This window comes from Megascapheus bottae, chromosome 27 (assembly GCF_031878675.1).
Source record: "Megascapheus bottae isolate mThoBot1 chromosome 27, mThoBot2.hap1, whole genome shotgun sequence".
In the NCBI taxonomy this organism is placed as follows: Eukaryota; Metazoa; Chordata; class Mammalia; order Rodentia; family Geomyidae; genus Megascapheus; species Megascapheus bottae.
Genome location: NC_143535.1, coordinates 18,038,172 through 18,055,374, shown reverse-complemented (window position 1 = coordinate 18,055,374; position 17,203 = coordinate 18,038,172). Strand labels below are relative to the sequence as shown.

Below are 17,203 nucleotides of genomic sequence, written 5' to 3'. Positions count from 1 at the left end.
CCAAGTTCAAGCCCTAGGACCATCACAAAAACCAAACCAAACAAAGACACATCTAGACAAGGATGTTTTTTAATAAAAGGATTACTATAAAAGTCTTTATTATATAGTTACATCAATTAGTGTAGATGCCTTCTTTTATATTCAGATTTTGTTTGTTTGTGGGTTTTCTTTTTCTTTTTCTTTTTTTTTTTTTTTTGTCAGTCCTAAGACTTAAGGTCTGAGCACTGTCACTGAGCTTCTTTTGCTCAAGGCTAGCACTCTACTACTTGAACCACAGCACCAGTTTCAGCTTTTTCAGTTTATGTGGTATCGAGGAATAGAACCCATGCATGTTAGGCAATCACACTACCACTAAGCCACATTCTCAGACCTACATTCAGTTTTTAATATTACACACACACACACATACACACACACACACACACACACACACACACACACACACACACACATCTATAAATTGAGCTCTTCAGCTCAAGGTTACCAACCTACCCCAGGGCCTGGGCGTTGTCCCTGAGATCTTCACCTCAATACTACTGCTTTACACCTTGAGCCACAGTGCCACTTCCGGTTTTCTAGTGGTTAATTGGAGATAAGAGTCTCAGGGACAGCTCCCAGGGCCTTCAAAATGAGGAAACTAAGGCACAGAAAGAAACAATTTTCCAGCCAGGCCCTGGTAGCTCATACCTGTAATCCTAGCTACTCATGAGGGTGAGGTCTGAGGATCACAGTTTGAAGTCAGCTCAGACAGGAAAGACTGTGAGATTCTTACCTCTAACCAAGCACAGAAAAAGCCAGAAGTGGTGCTATGCTGAGGTGGTAGAGCACTGGCCTTGAATAAAAAATTGCTCAGCGACAGTGCCCAAGCCAAGTTCAAGTCCCCGGACAGGCGAAAGAAAGAAAGAAAGAGAGAGAGAGAGAGAGAGAGAGAGAGAGAGAGAGAGAGAGAGAGAGAGAGAGAGAGAGAGGGAGGGAGGGAGGGAGGAAAGAAAGGAAAGAAAGGAAAGAAAGAATAAAAGAAAGGACAGAGCAGTACTTTATGACCTTAAATCAACTACTTTTTTTTTTTTTGCCAGTTGTGGAGCTTCTTTTAGTCAAGGCTAGCACTCTATAACTTGAGCCACAGCACCACTTTTAGCTTTTTCTGCTTATGTGGTACTGAGGAATCGAATCCAGAGCTTCATGCATACTAGGCAAGCACTCTACCACTAAGCCACAGTCCCAGCTGAAATCAACTACTTCTTATATTACGTAATTCCTCTACCCCCAAATGTTAAATGTACTGAAAAACAAACAAAAAAACAGCTGACAAGGAGCTCAACCACAAACTTAATTATAAGATTCTGAGATACAGAGTACAATTTATCATCATAAATCCTACATGATAACACTATACAATGCTTACTACATAGACTATACACTCAGTAAATGTTAATAGAAAAAAAAATTCAAAGAAAATGTAGGAAAGAAAAGAAGTAACTTTAACTTGCCAAAACTTGAAATCACCTTTCATGACAAGCAATACTGGGACAGGCACAGCTGATAGATTGTAACCATCAGAGCCATTTGTACTACATATTAATATGCCAACCTAAAACCAGAAAGCAATGGAAGTGATGGTCAGAACGATTAAGCAGTCACAGTCACACATGAGATATGACAGGGTAAGGGAGGAAAAAAAAGCAGATCAAGATTAAATCTTCACATATATTATGTAACTTGGAGGGCGGATGTTTCAAGATTAGAAATAAATTCACTAAGTACCATCGGATCTTCTTTCAGAAACATAAACCAAATGCAGTTACCTTACCTCAGCTCCTGGATTTCTGTGGTGAGGAGAGTAAGAAGTGCCCATGCAAGCACCTGGCTGCCATCCCCAGCGTGAAATTTGCTGGGGTGCTTAATGTGCTGTAGCAGGACCTGGTCCAGGCACTCCAGGGCCTTCTCCTGCACAGTGTTCTCAGAATCCATCACCACTGGGATAATGCCCCATAGCCAGGCCTTTTGGAGCGACACACATTTCGGTTGTGCCTAAATGTTGAAAAATGACTAGATTAGAAGGTCTGATAGACAGAAATCAGCAAAGTTGTGATGACTGTTTCCAGAGAGATTTTAAATCTAAACACGTCTATGGGGCTATGGACAGAGACGGAATATGTACAAGTTTGAATCTCCAGGGTGCCAATCCACAGCACTAGGAAAAGATATAATTGTGCCAGTGATTACAAAAGAAGCAGAAAGTCAAAATAAAAAGAAATGGATGAAAAAAAATATGGCTTACTTTAAATCAGTACATGTTGAAATTTAAACTTAGACTTTGAAGTCATTATTTTATTATTAGTAATCAGTGCTTTTTTGGGCATTCAAAACTAAAAGCAAATAATATTTATCCCAGGGAACAATTAGAATAAATGCTGACAGAGAAAGTCAAAACATGCTGTGCATTAAGCCTTCTCTCATGAAATAAAAAAAAAATAAATACCCCTTCAAAAGTCTTCAACAGCTAATTAGTTGAGAGAAGTTTAATTATAGATACCATTATTAGTGAATATGTTCTTTTGGCAACATCTTCTACACATATCTTAACTGATAAAAAGTTATTCTAGGACTCTAGTTTAACCAATTTAATTTAAAATTTTCTTTTTCTGAGATTTAGCATGAAATCAATGGCATTAGCAATGCTTAGCATTAGTGTCTAATAATATATAACAGTAGGCAGAGTCTATCATATGTAATAAAAGGATTTCTTTTCTCTTACATTACTGATACTCCACAGTGCATTATTGGTTCCTTTTCTTCTCTCCTGCTCCCTCTTCTCTCCTCCCCCCCTCCCACTTATGGTGTGGAATGAGAGCTTGAACTCAGGACCTGGGCAGTGTCCTGAGCCTTTGGCTTAAGGCTAGCACTCCACACTTGAGCCACAGCTCCATTTCTGTCTAGGTAGTTCCTAACTACCAACTTAAACTTAACATTTATCAACAGAGTGATTATATATATAAACATATGCCACTCCTGGGGCTCGAACTCAGGGCCTGAGCATTGGACATTCTCAAGGCTAGTGTTCTACCACTTAAGCCACAGCACCACTCTGGCATTTTTTGTGTATGTGGTACCAAGGAATTGAACCTTGTACTCTGTGTGCATGCTAGGCAAACATCCTTACCACTAGGACATGTTCCCGGCCTAAAAATTACTTTTTACATTAGAAAAGAAAATTCTATGGGCTGAGAGCTTGACCTAGTGGCAGAGTGCTTGCCTAACATGCACCAAGACCCAGGTTCAATTCCTCGGTACCACATACATAGAAAGCCAGAAGCGCTGTGGCTCAAGTGGTAGAGTTCTAGCCTTTGAGAAAGCTCAAGGACAGTGCTCAGGCCCTGAGTTCAAGCCCTAGGGCTGGCAAAAAAAAAATTCTCAGCTGGTGATTGAACTTTGGCCTTGTGCATGCAAAACATGTGCTTTAGCACATTATTATTATTATTGCTTTTTTATTGTCAGAATAATGTATACAGAGGTTACAATTACATTCGTCAGGTAGTAGGTGCATTACTTCTCACACATTGATACCCCTTCTCATGTTTTTTTTTTTTTTTTTTTCTGGCTCTCCTTCCCATCCCCATCCCAATTATCTTATTTTTCCTCCCTCCCTTTCCTATTTCATAAACAAATAAATGTATATACAATATACCAGGTAACAAAGTCAGATACAGTCATTATTTTTAAGGTAAAATATTTTGTATTACACACATATGCCTCTCACCAAAAGTAGCTCAGTAAGAGACTGTAAGGCCTGCTTCCGGACAGACACTGCAGGGTCCCGACATTGGTTCTGCAGGATTGACAGGTCCTCCTCCATACCCAAGATGTCACAATGTTTCAGAATGCTCACCAACACCTAAAAGTCAGATAAGACAGCATCAAGTGGTAACCACATGGCATGAATATCAGGAAGACTGAAACCTTCACTTTATGACTTGCAACAGTTTTGAGATCATACGTCTATCTTACCTCCCTCTCTACAGCATTCCACTTTCTAAAGTGTATGGAACTTAAAACTTCTCTCTAGAAAATATACAACATTTTCCATATACATGCAACTAATTTCATAAACCTGTTAAAAATTCATCCATGATCCCCCTATTCCAACCAAACCAAATTACACATAAAACGTCGTGATGGATAAAATACTAGAGACCTCAGCAGGAAAGTTTGAAAACAGGACATTCTTCGAGCTCATGTGTGTAATTTATACTTAACAGAACCAGAGTTAGTGATAAAAATGGAAGGAAGCTACATAATGGATATAGCCTTGGCATCTTAAAATTTTTCCTTTGCATTTCCATGTTTTTAGTGCTTCAAAACGAAATGGATTTAAAATGCGTAGAGAAAGCTCTGACCTGGAGTGCACACTTCCTGACATTAATCTTCTCATCCTTGATTCTCATCCTCAGCATTGCCAGAACACATCTCTCTGTTGAGAGAACATCAAAGAATTACGGCTCCCAGAAGAGCAGACAGTAGCTTATAGCTCATCATTCAAAACTGCAAAGTATACTTTCCTTGCTGACTTACTAATTAGCTCTTCCCAATCCCCAAAAATCAGAGGATGAAAAGGTGTTTTGGAAGAAAATTTGAATAATTAAGTTATTCACTATCAAATGCATAAATTTTGGAAAAGTGACATATAACGTAGCTTTAAACATAATATTATGCCAAGCATCTGGCTCACACTTGTAACCCTAACTACTCAGGTGGCTGAACTCTTACGAATGAGGTTCAAAGCCAGACTGAGCAGGAAGGTCCATGAGATTATTACCTCAAAATGGGTGGAAGTGGTACGTGATACCTTTGAGCACAAGAGCTCATAGTATAATATGTGCATGTATGTTTTTATATATACATATAGAACAGATATATAAGATATATATAGCGTAGTATAATGACATCAATTAAAGACATAGTAGATAATACTTGGCATTTAAGAAGAAAAAAAAGTTTCCGTTCTTTTAGGTGACTTAATCAGAAGATAGTCCAAAGTTGTTGGACTTCCCTTAGGCATTCTGAATGCAACAGCAGTGCCACAAGACAGTGAGGAAATGTGACATACCCTCTGTCCCAGCTCTCTCACAGTCATTTGTGTTCATTTTCCCAGAGGGTTCAGAAGTGCTAAATGTCTGTTTCCGATAGCAAGAACCTATTTTTAAAAAAGGGTACTCATTAAAAAAAAAAAAAGGCACTCATTAAGAAACATTGTGCTACTTTTCAATAGTATAAATACCATGTTACTCAAGTATGAAATTATTAATGAACTGAATTGCAAATTCTTTGATCAAGACAGACATTAAAACAGGTAAATACGGAGATAGGAAAACAACAACAACAACATTTCAAATAGTCTTTCTAAAGCTAGTTATTCAACACCTGATGTATTCATTACCTGACAAACTTCTCTGAGAGGTACCAGGGTCATTCTCTAATCTTGAAAGTAAAGGACCTAAAAATAAGTAGACAGATAAGAGGGAAAGAGATCATAAATCATGAGGAAATAGTCTCAGAAGAATCAAAATCAAGATTAATTAGGCCTTGAGACAAAGCAGACAGACTCTAAATTACTGACAATTAATAATGTTCTCTTCTTTCTGTAAAAAGACCTTTCAACTATGTCAGTCTTCACTATTTAAAAAGTAATTTGAAGCTAGGCCTATAACTCAGTGAGAGTGTACATGCTAAGCATGTACAAGGCCTTGGGTTACATTCTCTCACCAAAAAGGGAAAAGAAAAGTCATTTGATAATGAGGTATACTGAAAATAGTTTATGAGAAGAGAATTAATCATATATTTTTCCACCCTTCCCCCTCTCCCCCAAAATGACCTTCACTTTCTGCTATGCCTCTTATATTTGCCAGAACTCGTACTTTACCACCGAGCTCTTCTCCTAACACCCTTGCCCCCACCCCCTACCCCTACCTCCCCACTTACTGCTAATAAGGAGCTCTACCACACTCTCGGACGCGCTGTTCACAGACATATCCAGACAATGTGCAAAGCTGGACAATGCCTTGCTGCGGACAGTAGGCGCTTTGTCTAAACAACGGTTGAACATAATTTCTTGCACCAGGAACTTATGCGTTAGGAACTTTTGATCCTCCAGAGAGACAGTGTCATCCGCTTCTCGTTCGGGAAGCTCTAAGAGAGCTAGAGCAACATCAAGAGTAAACACTCGGTGTGGGATCTGTAAGGCAAGATCGTAAGAATCACTGTCAGATAGGACTAAGAACCTAGCAAAACCCTCTCCTGCACCCAGATCTGGCTGTCACAGGTCTACACAGCTAGGATTCAAGACTAAGTGCAGGCATAGCTCATACCTTGGAACTCCGAGAGTATTTGTAAAGCCAGGAAATGAATGTAGCATATTCTCCACAAGGAAGTTTACTCAACAGCTGGACCAGGGCTTGGGCTGCAGAGGTCCGATACTCTGATTTATCTATCACCTGAAACATAAAGTAGAGGGGCTGCAGGACAGCTGAATCCCATGTAGGAGTGGACACTAAAAACCACAGAGTATGGGCCGGATACTTAGCCCAGTGGTAGAGTGCTTGCCTACCATGTTCAATTCCTTGGTATCACATAGAAAAAGCCAGAAATGGTGCTGTGGCTGAAGTGGTAGAGTGGTAACCTTAAGAAAGCTCAAGACAGTACCCAGGCCCTGAGTTCAAGCCCCAGGACTGGCAAAAAATAAATAACAAGCTGGGTATACAAGCATATGACTGAGGTCAGGAGGAAGAGGTAAGGAGATTACAGTTTGAGGCCAGTCAGTACAAAGCTAGCACAAGACTCTAATCCGGGGGGAGGGGGGAAACTGCACAAAACAAAAGCAAACTTAAAAGAACTGATGCTATGGCTTGAATGGCAGAGCATTCCTTTACTAAATGCAAGATCCTGAGTTCAAACCTCATTTACACACACACATGAACAACAGGGTGTGGGGAGGAGGAAAGAAGTCGAAACAAAACTTAATTGTAAGCCCTCTTCCCCCAAATATGCACATACAAATATATTCTTTCAGGAGCTATGCATCCTAAGGATCCATAAAGTTCAAATCATGAATATTTATCTACCATATACCAGTGGCTCATGCCAGGAGCTTGACAGATTTAAGGATTAAGGTTCAAAGTCAGTTCAGGTAGGAAGAAAAAAAGATTCTATCTCCATTTAACTAGCAAAATGACTAGCATCAGGGCACAAATGGTAGAGTGCCAGCTATAAGCTTCTGCTTATCTTTTTTTAATACAAATAAGACTTCAAGGTTGGGTGTTCAAGCTCCACCCGATACTGACATAGACTCATTCCCAAAAACCAAGAGACACATTTATCTTCACTATGTTATATACATCATCATCATCATCATCATCATCATCATCATCATCATCAAAGCAAAATGTACCTTGGCACAGATGTGTTGCAGCAAAATGCGAAGGATGGGGTATATACTTTCTTTCAGTTCATCCACAAGTGAGCTATTTAAAGGAAAAACACATATCCACTATTTATAATTGACCTGTTATTCCAAGAGAATGGTGATTTCCCTTACCTCTGGAATTCAAAACCCAGTGCTCTTAAATTTTAGAAATGCTACTACTTAAAAAGAAAAAAAGAGGGCCGGGAGTTTGGCCTAGTGGTAGAGTGCTTGCCTAGCATGCACGAAGACCCGGGTTCGATTCCTCAATACCACATACATAGAAAAAAGCCAGAAATGGTGTTGAGGCTCAAGTGGTAGAGCTCTAGCCTTGAGAAAGTCAAGGATAGTGCTCAGGCCCTGAGCTCAAGCCCAGGACTGGCAATAAAAAAAAAAAGAAAGAAAGAAAGAACGAACCTACCCCCATATTACAACAATTGTAAGGATTCTGAGTCCTGTCACTGAGAAGCTGTCACTGGGGGAAAAAATAGTGCAATTCCCTTACATTTCTTTTGGCTATTTATTAAATTTCATATTAAAATGGAAAATAAAACATTTTAGGATGAAGATGAGTACAGACAAAGGCATAGCACCATCTTGTGGCAGCTCAATGACATGACTTCGTTGTATTGCTAACATTACTTCTCCACCTGTTACTAGAAAGAATTCACTCTTGTGCCCAGAAAAATCCATTTTTAGCCTAAGTTATTTGTATCACTGTAAGAACATTACTGTAAATGGCTAAAACATTTTCATTGTTCAATGGTTAAAAAAAATTCATCAACCAGAAGCTCTGGACATTTATGACATTAAAACTGTAATCCCCTTGTATAACCTTTTGAGATTCAGGGGAAAATTAAATTAAAAAAAGAGCCCTCAGTAAGGGACCAAATGATTCAATTCACACCCCACATTCCTAAGCACACTAGCAGGATGTACAATGAAGATGCTTATTATACTTCCCTTCCCCTCTCACCACCTCTCACGTGGCAATCAATGAAGGAGGAAAGAAAAGCCAGGGACATGGCCAATACTCCTTTTTCCATAAAGCTAACATGAAACTTTTAAAGTGAAGCTGATTTGTGGCAGAAAAAAATTAGTCTATCAAGATTGCTAAGAAACTAAAAGCATTTAGGTACTTTCCTTCAGAAAATACTTTCAAGGGTAGCTAGGAAGATAGGAAAATGGGAAGAAACAAGGAAAACTGGGCAAGAACAAAAGCAAAAAGATGCAAGCAGAAGAACAGAAAGGAGGAAGAGGAGGCAGGGTTCTTTCTCTGTGGAGAGGTACGCAGACAGTAATAGAAAAGTATCTGGACACAGGTGAATGACTCTTCTTCTTCCTCTTCCTCCTCTTCCTTCTTCCTCTTCTTCCTCTTCACCTTCTTTTTTTGTGGGTAATGGATTTGAACTAGGCCTGGGCGCTGTCCCTGAGCATTTCAGCTCAAGGCTACCACCCTACCCCCCTGAGCCACAGTGCCACTTCCTGCTTTCTAGAGGTTAATTGGAGATAAGAGTCTCAGGTCCTTTTATGCCCAGGCTGGTTTTGAACCTTGATCCTCAGATCTCAGTCTCCTGAGTAGCTAGGATTATAGGCATGAGCCACTGTGCCAGGCTGCAAATGGCATTTCTTTAACAATGCCCACACAGTGGCTATGGAGAATTCTATCATTCAACATGAAACCACTACTGCTGTCAATCAGATACTCTAACATCATGGGTGTCAGAAGTTTTGGTTAATACCAGGCCCAAACAACTGAGGCAGAGGGACGAAAAGTTGAAAGAAATAAAGAAAGAAAAGAAAGAAAGAAAGAAAGAAAGAAAGAAAGAAAGAAAGAAAGAAAGAAAAGGAAAGAAAAAGATCAAGATGTTTATGCTTCACCTGATGAATCGGACTGCTTGGTTTCTTCGACTGATGACTTGTGATGTAATAGTCAAAGGGGCATGATGAGATCTTTTGCCTACTTCTAACATCAATATTATATTTAGCATTTGATGGAAGATACAGGAAACAACCTGCAAGAGAGAAAAGAAAATTTCATTGTGGTAATGTGATACACAGCTCCAAGATCTCAAAGGCAGCAATGTGAACTAAAGTGAAAACCATTTACTCCAACCATCTGGAGAGATAGGCTGGAGAAACAGAATTTTTGGTAGAGCATTACGGACAGGTTTTTTGGACCACTCCTAGGTATTTAATGAATGATTTAAAAAAAAAAAAAAAAAGACATTGGGGCCGGAGTTTATCCTAGTGGTAGAGTGCTTGCCTAGCATGCATGAAGACCCAGGTTTGATTCCTCAGCACCACATGCATAGAAAAAAGCCGGAAGTGGTGCTGAGGCTCAAGTGGTAGAGCTCTAGCCTTGAGAAAATCCAAGGACAGTGCTCAGGCACGAAGCTCAAGCCCAGGATTGGCAAAAAAAAAAAAAGTAACTGTGGAGCAATTTATCTGTTCCTCTTTCTTCACTCACATGATACATTTTTTTTCCCTATTTAAAACCTTAACAATAACTTTCTAGGTTTACCAAATATATTGGCTATACACTTGATAATGAAGAGTGGAGAACAAATAGAAATAGTTACATCTTTCATTATACAAAGAATATAAAGACCTGAAAACTAAGATGGACTCATACTCATTGTTTCTCATCCAGAAGATACATATCAAGACCATAAGAGGATGCCTGAAACTGTATTTAGTACCAAAGCATACACTATATATTACACTATGCTTTTTCCTATACAAATGGATTCATGAAAAAAATTAGACTCATAAATTAGGAAATAAAAGAATTAACAAGAATAACAATAGAACAGGACAGTTATAACAATATACTATAATAAAATGTGATCTCTGTCCAGAGGCTTATTTGTATCAGCTTCTTGCCAGAGGCTGAGGAGAAGTAACTGGAATCTTGGAAGTGAAACTGCAGATAAATGGAGCTACAAATACTTTTTACATTTCCCCTACTATGTGGCCTGCCTGCTTCCAAATTCAACTAGTAACCAAAATTAGACTTTCCCTTACCGTATTTCCTTCTCCATGAGTTGGAGAACAGAGCAAATGCAATCCATGATAGGCCAGTTCTGCTATGTAGTTTTCATTAAGATTTCTAAAGAAAAGGACAAAAATATTAGCTAGTGGATTTGATGTGTGTGTGTGTGTGTGTGTGTGTGTGTGTGTGTGTGTGTGTGTGTGTGTGCTGGTCCTGGGACTTGAACACAGAGCTTGGGTGCTATGTCCATGAGCTTTTGTGCTCAAGGCTAAGGCTCTAATATTTGAATTATAGCTCCACTTCTTGATTTCAAACTGTGATCCTCAGCTTTTAGCCTCTTGTGGAAGTAGGATTATAGGCATGAGTCACCAGTGCCTGGCTACCTGTGATTTTACTAGGAATATTCCTTAATGCTATAAGCCTGCTTTTCTTTTTCTTTCTCTTCCTCTTTCTTTTCTTTCTTTCTAAGATTCAGTCTCGCTGTGTGACACAGCCTGGCCTCAAATTATGGGATGCTGGCTGTTTTCCTGCCTCAGCCTCATATGTCAGCTGGGACTACAAGCATGTATCACCTCACTAAGCTTCTCTAAGTTACCTTTAAATGAGTCACTTCTATTATATGCCAGCTTGAATAAAGCAACACTTACAGTTCTGAAACAAAAGTTACTATACTGCGTTTAAACTGTAGCACTGGAAACATTTAATGACTCACCTAGTTCGTGTAACATTTAATTCACGAGGAATTGGCTCAAAATTAGTCAATGCAATAAAGACCTGGAAAATGGATACCAAGAAAAGATCTCTATAAGTAATAGCCATAGTGTATGTCCTCTGAAGCTACCCCAAGATTCCTAAAATTTTCACTTACCTCTATACATGTCTGTACACACTGTGGCTTTTCTTTGAGAGAAAACTTAGGTAGAAGCCTTAAAAAATTATTCAAAAGATGAAATATGGCATCTCGAATTTGAGAAAGGTCCCGGGCAGAAAAATACATACTTTCTTCATCTTCGTCTTCTATAAGTTCGTCCATCTAGATCATGAAAAAAAAAATGTATGGCTGAACTAAGGAATGATGCCAAACACTTTGTGTCGTAGTTTGCAATTTACCCAAACCAGTTAAATACCAGGTAGTACTGAGTTGTTCACACAATGTGGCTTTGACCAGGTCCCTTGACTATTTTAGGTCTCCATGACACAGTGGTAAATCATTGAACTATGTTCCGATATAAGTAGTTTCTGCATGAGCATTTTTTTCACAATCAGAATTCATATAATTCTTTAAGATTTTCATGTTAATAACTTAACAACGTACCTTTTATGCAAGAATTTAAAAAAATCACATTCTTTATGTTCTTATGGATATGAGCCCTCCAAAAGACACTTCAACCATCCTTTGTGACAATAAAATAATGTGGCAAGCTGGGCACCAGTATCACACCTGTAATTCTAGCTACTCAGGAGGCTGAGATCTGAGGCTCACAGTACTAAGCCAGAAAAGTCTCTGGGGCTTTTCTCTCTAATTAACTACCAGAAAACCAGAAGTGGGGCTGAGTTCAAAGCGGTAGAGTATTAGCAGTGAGTGAAAAAGCTCAAGGACAGCATCCAAGTCCAGAATTCAAATTCCACAACTGACAGAAAAAAAAAAAAAAAAGCTGGGCACGGGGTGTCTCACACCTGTAATCCTAGCTACTCAGGAGGCTAAGACCTAAGAACTGAGGTTCAAAGCCAGCCCAGGCACTAAAGACCATGAGACTCATCTCCAATTAACCACTAGAAAACTGGAAGTGGCACTGTGGCTCGAGGGGTAAAGTGGTAGCCTTGAGCTGAAGAGCTCAGGGACAGTGCCCAGGCCCAGAGTTCAAGCCCCATGACTGCAAAAAAAAAAAAAGCTAGAGAATGTAACAAGTATATCAGCTAGTAAACTGCCAAGCACACTTGGAAACAAGCCTTAGTGGGAGATGCCTGGGGCGTGGGGGGTAAAAACAAGTGACATGGCAGAAACATGCCCTGGTAGTACATGAAATCCTAAAGACATTTTTCAAATCAGACATATAGCAGAAAATACTTTAAGAATCCCTGAAAAGGATTTAAAATCAATCATCAAACAAACTAAAAGCCTGTGTTGGTATGGTTATGTTTATTTCATTTCTTACCTCAGTATCATCTTTCCTGGATGGTTTTCCTCTTTTTCTATTGTTTCTTGAATTATCCTGAGAGTTCTTAGTTTGTTCTTTCTTTCTTTTCCTATTGAAGTTAGATTCCTGAGGCCAGCTTTTCTTGAGAATTTGAATGCACTTATCAAACATCACTGGGTGGAATACTTGATTGGCTACACTGCCTAATCAATCATAAGGAGCAGAGAGTAAGCAAGTTAGATGTTTTTGTTTTGTCTTGAGATAGTTTCCTAAGAAGTTCAAGCTGCCCTGAAACTTACCCTCCTCCTGCTTCAGTCTTCCCAATGCTGGGATTATAAACATATACTTCAACAACCCAGTTTACGCAGTTTAGATTTTAACATATGTGTACTAAAAACAGATTAAAAAGTTTAAAATTCAGCTAGGCACTGATGGCTCATGCCTGTAATCTTGGCTACTCAGAAAGTTGAGATCGGAGAATGATGGTTCAAAGCCAGCCTGATAGGAAAGTTCAGGAGACTCTTCCCTCCAATAAATCACCAAAAAAAAGCTAGAAGTGAAGCTGTGGCAGAGCACAGCTTTGAGCAAAACAGCTAACCCTAGTAACACCCAACACACAAACCCTAGTAACAGCACACACACACACACACACACACACACACACACACACACACACACACACACACAATTGCAGTCGTAGAAAGTGTTGCCCCAGGTGATATCAGTAGGATAGGAGTTACTACTTAACGCTGTGCAAGGTCATGTAAGTTTCGCTAACCATATGAAAACCAACATAATAAATTATGTAATTAAACATTTTAAAAAATCACAGTATTACTTCACAGCTGCAGAAAAGCAAATGATAAAAATCTAATACCTGGGCCAGGAGTTTTGCCTAGCATGCACAAAGCCACATACACAGAAAAAGCTGCAAGTGGTGCTGTGGCTCATGTGGTAGCCTTGAGAAAGCTCAAGACAGTGCCCAGGCCCTGAGTTCAAACCCCAGGAATGCAAATCTAATATCTATCCATAACAGAACATTTCACAAACTAGGTATAATTCATGGATAAAGGCCATCTTAAAAAAAAAAAACTGTAAGCTGGATGGACACAGTAATTCACATCTATAATCCTAGCTACTTAGGAGGCTTAGATCTGAGGATTGCAGTTCAATGTCAGACTGGGCACTAAACTATGTGAAGCATAAGAGCCAATTAACCATCAAAAAACCAGAAATGGTACTGTGGGTTAGGGCAATAGTCTTGAGCTGAAGAGTTCAGGGAGAAAGCCCAGGCCCAGATTTCAAGTGCCATAACTCGCCTTCCCTGCCAAAAAAATTCTCCACCATCAGGGAGCAGACAGGAATGTCCACTTTCCATTTCTTTTCCTTTTTTTGGTGGGGAGGGGATCATGGGTCTTAAACTCTGGGCTTGGGCACTATCCCTGGGCTCTTCAGCTCAAGGTTACAGCCCTACACTTGAGCCACAGCCTTACTTCCTGTTTTCTAATGATTAATTGGAGATAATAGTTTCACAACTTTGTAGTGCCCGGGCTGGCTTTGAATGGAGATCCTCAGATCTCAGACTCCTGAGTAGCTAGAATTATAGATAGGCGTGAGCCACTGAGCCCGGTTCTATTCTCTATTTCTATTAGCCCTGTCCTAGAGATTCTCACCAGGGCAAGAAAAATAAAAGGTGTCTATACTAGAAACAAAGAACTAGAACTGTGACTATTAGCAGATTTTGTCTAGAATAAAGAAAATCATCTTAAAGCCACTAAGTGAATAAAGTTGCAGGGTACAAGATAAATAACAACAATAATAAAAAAGATTCAATTGTAGTTCTATGTATACAACTACTAATAAATAATCAGAACTATAAATAAAGATAAGCATGTCACCAGTTGTGATATCACAGACCAGCACGTAGGAGGTGAATTCCAGGCTAGCTTAGGCTATATAGCAAGATGCTGTTTCAAAAAAAATTAATCAATTAAAAACTGAAAATCATGGGCTTAGTGGTATGAGTGCTTGTCTAGAATGCATGAAGCCCTGGGCTCGATTCTTCAGTACCACATAAACAGAAAAAACCAGAAGTGGTGCTATGGTTCAAGCAAAAAGTAGTTCAGGGACAGTGCCCAAGCTGACCCCAAACCCCTGAACTATCAAAAAAAAACAAAACAACAACAACAACAACAAAAACCCAAACTAAATCAAACAAAATAACCCTGAAAATCAAGCCAGGCACTGGTGGCTCATATCTGTGATCCTAGCTACTCAGGAGGCTGAGATCTGACCATCACAGCCCAGGCAGGAAAGTCTGTGAGATTCGTATCTCCAATTAATCACTAGAAACCAAAGTAGAGCTGTGGCTCAAAGTGACAGAGCACTAGCCTTGAGTAAAAAAGCTTAGGGACTGCACCCAAGCCTCAAGACTTATAAAAACAAAACAAAATAAAACCTGAAAAATAATTTCATTTATAAGTAGTATTGAAAAAATGCTTAGGAATAAACTTAACAAAGTAAATGTAAGAACTGAACATTAAAAACTATAAAACAGCACCAGAACATATTAAAGATTGTGAATGAAAATAAATGGAAAGATATCCTGTGTTGATGGACCTAAAGACAGTGTGAAGATGATAATACTCCCCAAACTGACCTCCACATGCACTGAAGAAACACATAGATCTTAAAACTTACATGGAACTCAGATCAGCTAAAACAACTGAGAAACTAGTGAGCATTATTATAGCATGATTACCACAAAGCAGAAACTCTAGTAAGGGAAGAGAAACTGATTTGTGTATTGTGTATATGTTTGTATTGGGGAGCGACAGGGGGCTGTAGTACTGCTTTGAACTCAAAGCTTGCTAGGCAAGAATTAAGCCATACCCTAGACCATTTCTGCTTTATTCTTCAGAGATGGTGCTGAGTGGGTCCCGAGGCCATCCTGGAGCACAGTCCTCTTATGCTTTGCCCACATCACTGGGATGACAGATGCATGCCTCTTTTTATTTCCTGAGATAGAGTCTAACTTTTTTCCCAGGTTGGCCTTGAGCCACAATCCTCCTGATCTACAGGCTTTTCAAGAAGCTAGGATGACAGGCAGGAGCTACTGCACTTGGCTGAAACTGCATTTAATAAACCACAACACATTTTCAGACAATCTAGTTAAAGCTGAGATATTACAGTCCTTGACAACTAGATTCTTCAGGAACTTATATCCAAAGTCATTAGTGAAGCATGAACAATAGCATGAGTCAGGAGTCGGTACTGAAGGCTTTAAGTATCTTTTTTGTTTTCCTTTTCTCAAATTGTACAGAATATAGCCTCAACTTTAATTAAAAATGTATTTCTGGACAGATACGGATAGCTTAGGCCTATAATCCTAGCTACTCAGGAGGGTGACCTCTGAGGATCGTGGTTTGAAGCCAGCCTAGGCAGGAAAGGCTGTGAGACTCTTCTCTCTAATTAACCACCTGAAAACTGGAAGTGGAGTTGTGATTCAAAGTGGTAGAGTGCTAGCCTTGAGCAAAAAAGGTTCAGGGATAGCACTCAGGCCTTGAGATTAAGCCCCACGTCAGAAATGAGAGAGAGAGAGAGAGAGGGAGAGGGAGAGGGAGAGGGAGAGGGAGAGAGAGAGAGAGAGAGAGAGAGAGAGAGAGAGAGAGAGAGAGAGAGAGAGAGAGAGAGAGAGGAAGAAGAAGAAGAAGAAGAAGGAGGAGGAGGAGGAGGAGGAGGAGAAGGAGGAGGAGGAGGGAATGAGGGAAGGAGGGAAGGAGGGAAGGAGGGAGGGAGGGAGGGAGGGAGGGAAGGAAGGAAGGAAGGAAGGAAGGAAGGAAGGAAGGAAGAAAGGAAAGGAAAGGAAAGGAAAGGAAAGGAAGAAGCAAACAAAGCAAACATTTCTGTAAACAACGGCAAGCAGCAAACTGACTAGTGCTATGATTTTCTTTTCTGTAAGAACTTTAGGTTCTCCACGTCCCTAGGTTCCACTCCAATGTCTTGAGTAGGGGTGGGAAGAAGACTGCACTGCCCAGAGGAGCTCTGACAAGCACAGTGACGCATACCAAAGTACTTTCCCCCAAGTGCTTCTGGCAAGAATTTCCAGTAATGATCACACTTTCTTAATTGGAACAGTTGTATTTTTTAAACATCCACCAGGGAGAGAGAGAACACAGCAGCTTTTCTCAATGTGATGGGGAAGTCTGGAGAGAGGGAAGGATCAGCATCTTCTTCTGGGTTTGGAAAGGGCAATCCCTCTCCTAAGGGATCTCTCTCATACTCTCCATATGGGATTGTAGACAAAGCACAATCTCAGAAAACACACACCCAAGTAATGAAAAAGGACAGACACCCATAAGGTGATCTCACATAATCCTCAGACCCATTCTGGGTGATAAGTTCCCACTGCTAGTTTTGTTAAGTGAGAAAACAAACTAAACAAGAATTAAAACAAGTAGAAAGAGAAAATGACAGAAGCCTATTTTACCATATCAAATGTAGTCATGCTCTGTTATTCACAGGTGAGGTGGTTCCAGGACCACTCCACAGAACCCATACAACCAAAAATATTCAAGTCCTTTTCCCTAAATATGTCCTCTTTTAATTCCTAAC

General features: G+C 39.8%; 1 protein-coding gene across 2 annotated transcripts in view; it reads right to left on the bottom strand.

The window, feature by feature from the left end:
- Ncapd3 (non-SMC condensin II complex subunit D3) overlaps positions 1-17,203 on the bottom strand; it is a 53,712-nt gene that overhangs the window by 30,799 nt on the left and 5,710 nt on the right. For both annotated transcript variants that reach the window (XM_090319715.1, XM_090319716.1), the window contains exons 4-16: positions 12,608-12,792; positions 11,320-11,484; positions 11,164-11,225; positions 10,484-10,568; positions 9,338-9,471; positions 7,445-7,517; positions 6,366-6,491; positions 5,980-6,232; positions 5,438-5,494; positions 5,108-5,194; positions 4,398-4,471; positions 3,761-3,895; positions 1,811-2,031 (exon numbers count right to left, since the gene is read on the bottom strand). In XM_090319715.1, the coding sequence (XP_090175841.1) occupies positions 1,811-2,031; positions 3,761-3,895; positions 4,398-4,471; positions 5,108-5,194; positions 5,438-5,494; positions 5,980-6,232; positions 6,366-6,491; positions 7,445-7,517; positions 9,338-9,471; positions 10,484-10,568; positions 11,164-11,225; positions 11,320-11,484; positions 12,608-12,792 (1,657 nt within the window). The remainder of the gene's footprint in view (positions 1-1,810; positions 2,032-3,760; positions 3,896-4,397; positions 4,472-5,107; positions 5,195-5,437; positions 5,495-5,979; positions 6,233-6,365; positions 6,492-7,444; positions 7,518-9,337; positions 9,472-10,483; positions 10,569-11,163; positions 11,226-11,319; positions 11,485-12,607; positions 12,793-17,203) is intronic.